The sequence below is a fragment of the Suricata suricatta genome, chromosome 4, assembly GCF_006229205.1.
Source record: "Suricata suricatta isolate VVHF042 chromosome 4, meerkat_22Aug2017_6uvM2_HiC, whole genome shotgun sequence".
NCBI classification, from domain to species: Eukaryota; Metazoa; Chordata; class Mammalia; order Carnivora; family Herpestidae; genus Suricata; species Suricata suricatta.
The window spans coordinates 157,126,477-157,131,565 of record NC_043703.1 but is presented as its reverse complement, the minus strand read 5'-3'; the positions used below and the strand labels follow the sequence as shown (position 1 = coordinate 157,131,565).

Below are 5,089 nucleotides of genomic sequence, written 5' to 3'. Positions count from 1 at the left end.
ACCACGAGAGTAATGTGTATCACTGGGACCTAACCTTGAGAAGGGTGGGGGTGGGAGTCTGTGTGAGTGTCCCTGAGAAAGTGACATTAAAGCAGAGACCTCAGGGATAAGAAGCTGCATTTCCAGGTTCAAGGAAGAATCTGGGGGAAGGAGCTGAGCAGGTGGAAGCCAGGAGGTCAGCGTGGAAGAAGCATAAAGGGCAGAGGGTGTGGCAAAGATGGGCTAGAGAAGCATGTAGGGTCAGCAGCCGTGGGAACATTCTGGGCATTCTCTAGAGGTAACGGGAGATGCCTGAAGGCTGTCCAGCACAGGATTCGATTAGTTTTATTTACGCCAACAGCCTCCCCGGCTGCCGCACGGTGAACACATTGGCTATGGACTAAGGTGTGGTGGGCGCAGATAGGCAGGTGGTTGGCAGGAAGGGCGCTGCGGGTAGAAGTAAGGTGGGTAGGATCTGGGGCCAGAAGGAGGCTGATCCTTCCCAGAGGCTTGAGTCCCTGGATTTAAGGGAGCGTTCCCAAGGTCTGTTGGTTCTCCTGCTTATTCTAGACCAGGCGGCCCATCTTCTGCGTGAGATGGCCAATGCCTACAGTTCTTACCGGTTTCATTCATCAGTTTCACACGGCCCACCTTGGGTACGCAGAGTTTTCCCTGACAGAGTTTCCTGGGCAAAGTGTGTGTTCTCAGCTGACAGCTCTGCCCTGGGACACACAGTCTTCCGTGATGGGGCTGCTCACCCCAGAAGAAGCTTGAGGAGGGGCTCTGTGCTCGGGGGAGGGCTGACCACGCCTTCCCGCGCAGGCGTCCGGCGACCCCGCGGCCATCATGCCGGCCCAGTACATCTGCGCCCCGGACAGCAAGCACGCGTTCCTCGCGGCGCCCGCGCAGCTCCTGCTCGAGAAGTTTCTCCAACACCACAGCCACCGATTCTTCCCACTGTCCCTGCGGAACCGTGGCCACCCCGTGCTCTCGGTCGACTGCTACCTTAACCTGGGATCTCAGGTGATTTTCAGAGGGGGCCCTGTCCCATCCACGAATCCGCGACATTCCTAAAACAGAGGCACCAGAATCCAAGACTCGGGATGATAACCACTCAGCTCCTTTGCCTCAAGTGTTTACCCCACTTTGTAGCCAATAAGGGAAGCCCGAGAGAGTTTAAATGGTTTGCCCCCCGATATAATAAGTCAGGAACGAAAACTGACATGGACGCCAACATATTTCTGATCCTTGAATTGATGAATAGGCGCATCTGGATACATTTCTTTTTTTTTTTAATGTTTTATTTATTTTTGAGAGACAGAGACAGAACATGAGCAGGGGAGGGGCAGAGAGAGAGGGAGACACAGAATCGGAAGCAGGCTCCAGGCTCTGAGCTGTCAGCACAGAGCCCGTTGTGGGGCTCGAACCCACGAACATGAGATCATGACCTGAGCTGAAGTCGGAGGCTTAGCCGACGGAGCCACCCAGGCACCGCTGGATAAATTTCTTGGACTGGATTTTGGAAATAACACACATCTTGTCTCTGTCCCCACCCCCAATGGCCTTGAGCTTGACCAAGCAGTTAGTATTTGTTAGGTGCAAAGCCCGAGCAGAACATTGTTGGGTGTTGCATGAGGAATGACAGTTTCTCTCGGATTCTCCTTCTCTTTCAGATTTCTGTGTGTTATGTGAGCTCACGGCCTCACTCCCTAAACGTCAGCTGCTCTGACTTCACGTTTAGCGGACTCCTGCTGTACCTCTGTGATTCTTTTGTGGGAGCTAGCTTTTTGAAAAAGTTCCATTTTCTGAAAGGTAACGTCCCGTGCTTTTACCCTGGACCTTGATTTGAATGCCTTTTGGCACCTGGCGCCTCCGAGGAGGTGACCTCTGAACCTAGCCCTCATTTGCCAGTGGGTAAACTGAGGCTCAGAGAGGGAATATGATTGCCTCGATTATCCAGGAAAGTACGGAAGGCTGGGACACGGTCCCAGGGTGGCCCCTTTCCCTGGTACCTGTGTGGGTAGAGACAGGACACTTCCCCTTTCTTTTAGGTGAGTGTTTTGAACTTCTGGGTTCCTCATCAGCCCAGATCCTTCACTGGGCACCCAGGTCCCTTCAGACATCCCTTTCTCCTGGGACCTGAGGTCTTCCTCCTCATCGCGGGGGGTACTGCATGCTCTTTGACCTTTCTGCCCCCCCCCCAGCTGTTGTCATCCTAGAGTGGCAGAGAGTGACAGAGGTTCTATAGGACTTAAGAAGGTTGTTTCCAACCAGCTGGGGATCCTAACCGATCCTCACTTGCCCTTGGGTGTCTTCACTCTGGTCTTGTGGAGCAGGTGTTTCCTGAGCACCAACATTGTATGCGGCCTTGGGAAGGGTTTCTCTCATGGTCTCTGTTTCGGACACATTTCGTGCACTAGGAGGACAGGACATGTGGATAGGAAGGTAGGCTGCTAGACCCGGGGGATTGTGCCAACCGGGGATGAATGAGCCAACGGGGGTGGATTATGGAGGATGCCAGGAGTGGCGAGGGGGGAGGATCCCCGAGGCTGGGCAGGCGTGGGGGTTGCTGCGTCTGACCAGTACGCAGGAGGCTCGCATGGGAGAGGAAGGGGTGGGGTCAGCCAGGGAGGCAGGCTAGCATGGGGCTGGAACCAGAGCTCTCGTTTGGGATCGGACAAGTTGACAAGTCGTCTGTCTGCTTCCGGTTCTCCACCCCTTCCACCTCTTTGTGTGCGTTTCTTCTGCCTCCGTGTTGTCTCACCTGCCAGACCTGGCAAATAACATCTCACCGTGCGTCTCGCTGAGCACGCGGAGCTTTCCAAGAGCAGCAGGAGGGCCACCTGGATGCCCGTCCTTCCTTCCCAAACGCCATCATTTTTGCAAGTAGAATCCAGACAGTGGCTTTCCTTTCTTGTCTTCACCACCTCTGCCGTTGCCCACGCAGGTGCCACCCTGTGCGTGATCTGCCAGGACCGGAACTCCCTGCGTCAGACCGTGGTCCGCCTCGAGCTGGAGGACGAATGGCAGTTCCGGCTGCGGGACGAATTCCAGACGGCCAACGCCAAGGAAGACCGGCCGCTCTTTTTTCTGACCGGGCGGCATATCTGAGGGAGACACGGGCAGATTTTCTGCAGGAGCGGAGCCTTCGGAACCCCGTGCTCTTGAGGCTAAAGGGACCCTGAGATCCGTCGGGGGCTCGAGCTGGAATGGGTCCGGACCATGGTGCAGCCCCTCATGCTACAGGCCGGGAGCCCAGGCCTGCACATGCGTGGAGGCTTAGAGCAGCGAGGATGAGTGGGTGGCAAGCAGGGGCGCCAAGCCACGCCCCCGGGGTCCCGAGCCACGCCCCCTGAGTCCCGGACCACACCCCACAGCCGGGGATCTATTTTAGGAAGTCCGTTTTAGGAAGAACAAACCTTGGCCTACCGCCCTGTCATCAGCGTGCCTCCATGGACAAACGTGACTTTTCTGTTCTAAAGGATCACCCTTGGATTTTCTCGTAGAGGTGCCAGTCCCTTCTTGTTGGGTGATGGGTAGGATGCTGGCTTTCTATGGGTTTCCTTATCACCGACTACAGAGCAATATTCCAGAAGAACATTTTTAACTGTAAAGGCTGGAGACAAGAAAGAACCAAGGTCATTTAATAAGAATGATGTAATTGCCTGCCAGTCAGAAGCTAGCCCAGAGGCATTCACTCTTAAGAAAGTAAAGTAAATGGTTTTACATCGCAGCAAGTATGATTCTATTAAAATAAAACAGTATAGGGTCAATACCCTACCTCTTGGAAAGGGCAAAAGTGAAAAGTAACTTTCTTTAAAACCAAAAGGGTTTCAGGAAGGAAATTAGGGTTCCAGAGGACAACCTGAAGAGACAGACTTTGCCTTACAAAGGAAAGAGAACCAAACTGCTTGCTTTGAAACAATGAAAATCACCAAAGGGACATGAAATAGTTGGTAAGAATTAGACTTTTGACTATAATTTATTTAAGCTCAGTTTTCAGTTCCTTAAGTAGCTTGTTTCCCGCACGAGCGCTGGGCCCTGATCGGAGTGGGTGAGGGCATGGCAGAGAGGACAGCTGGAATGTTCCCTGATGCTCACCCTTCCACCTGCCTGCATGGTCAAGTGCCACCCGTGGGCCAGGAGTCCGACCAGGTGCTCTCACGGTTCTGATCTTGCTTCGTCCTTGCAACAGCCTGGGGGGGTGCAGTCACCCTCCACTTGGAAGACGAGCAGGTTCAGATGCAGGGAACCTGCATCTCACCGAGGTCACTGAGGCCACCACACAGGACAGAAGTCGACTCCTGGATTCTGGACCGGGGTCTGTCTTGCCCTGAGGCCACGGTGCTTCTGGAGGGCCCCGAACTGCAGGAAGGGTTTGAAGATACTCAGAAATGCACCAGCAGCATGCATTCCTGCCCACCCAACTGAGACACTTCTTAGCACTCTAATGGATAACAGTCCAAGAAGAAATGATGTTAGAAGATGACACCTAAGAGTTATATCTCCCTCCCACCCCATCCCCCAGAAGAAACAGCCTGTGAATACAAAAGATTAGTTCAAGGTTTTTGAAACAATCCCTCCGTATATGCCATTATTCCTATCTTGGAATAAAAACGTACCTTCTTCAGTGGTGTTTGTCTTTTGTAAATAGTGTGTGTGCCATGCTTCCCATTTTTGTTAGCTAATTTAAACTTGGAAGAAACCAAATGAGGATTCTCGTTTGTTCCAGGCTTATAAATAAAACCTATGATGCCCTCATGGTTTCTTTGGTGGGTATTAATTGCGTTTTTTTATTGTTTGCTTTTTAACTTTTTTTTTATGTCTTTTATTTTATTTTGAGAGATCGTGTGATCAGGGGAGGGTCAGAGAGAGGGAGACACAGACTCTGAAGCAGGCTCCAGGCTCTGAGCTGTCAGCACAGAACCCGACACAGGGCTCCAACCCACAGACTGTGAGATCATGACCTGAGCCGAATTCAGACTCTTAACCGACTGAGCCACCCAGGCGCCCCTGGTTTGTTTGTTTTGAGAGAGAGTAGTGTGACCATTGATCACCAGGGGCTGCCTGCCTAAAACCTCATGACGTGACAGAAAGGACAGTTTTGGAA

The 5,089-nt window shown here is 52.6% G+C and overlaps 1 protein-coding gene across 1 annotated transcript in view; it reads left to right on the top strand.

Annotated features, from left to right (window-relative positions):
• The window catches only part of GREB1 (growth regulating estrogen receptor binding 1), a 73,724-nt gene extending 68,982 nt beyond the window's left edge, over positions 1-4,742 (top strand). Inside the window, exons 30-32 of the mRNA XM_029936363.1 lie at positions 802-1,002; positions 1,653-1,791; positions 2,927-4,742. Coding sequence (XP_029792223.1) covers positions 802-1,002; positions 1,653-1,791; positions 2,927-3,090 — 504 coding nt within the window. The 3' untranslated portion in view covers positions 3,091-4,742. The remainder of the gene's footprint in view (positions 1-801; positions 1,003-1,652; positions 1,792-2,926) is intronic.
• The last annotated feature ends 347 nt before the right edge of the window (positions 4,743-5,089 follow it).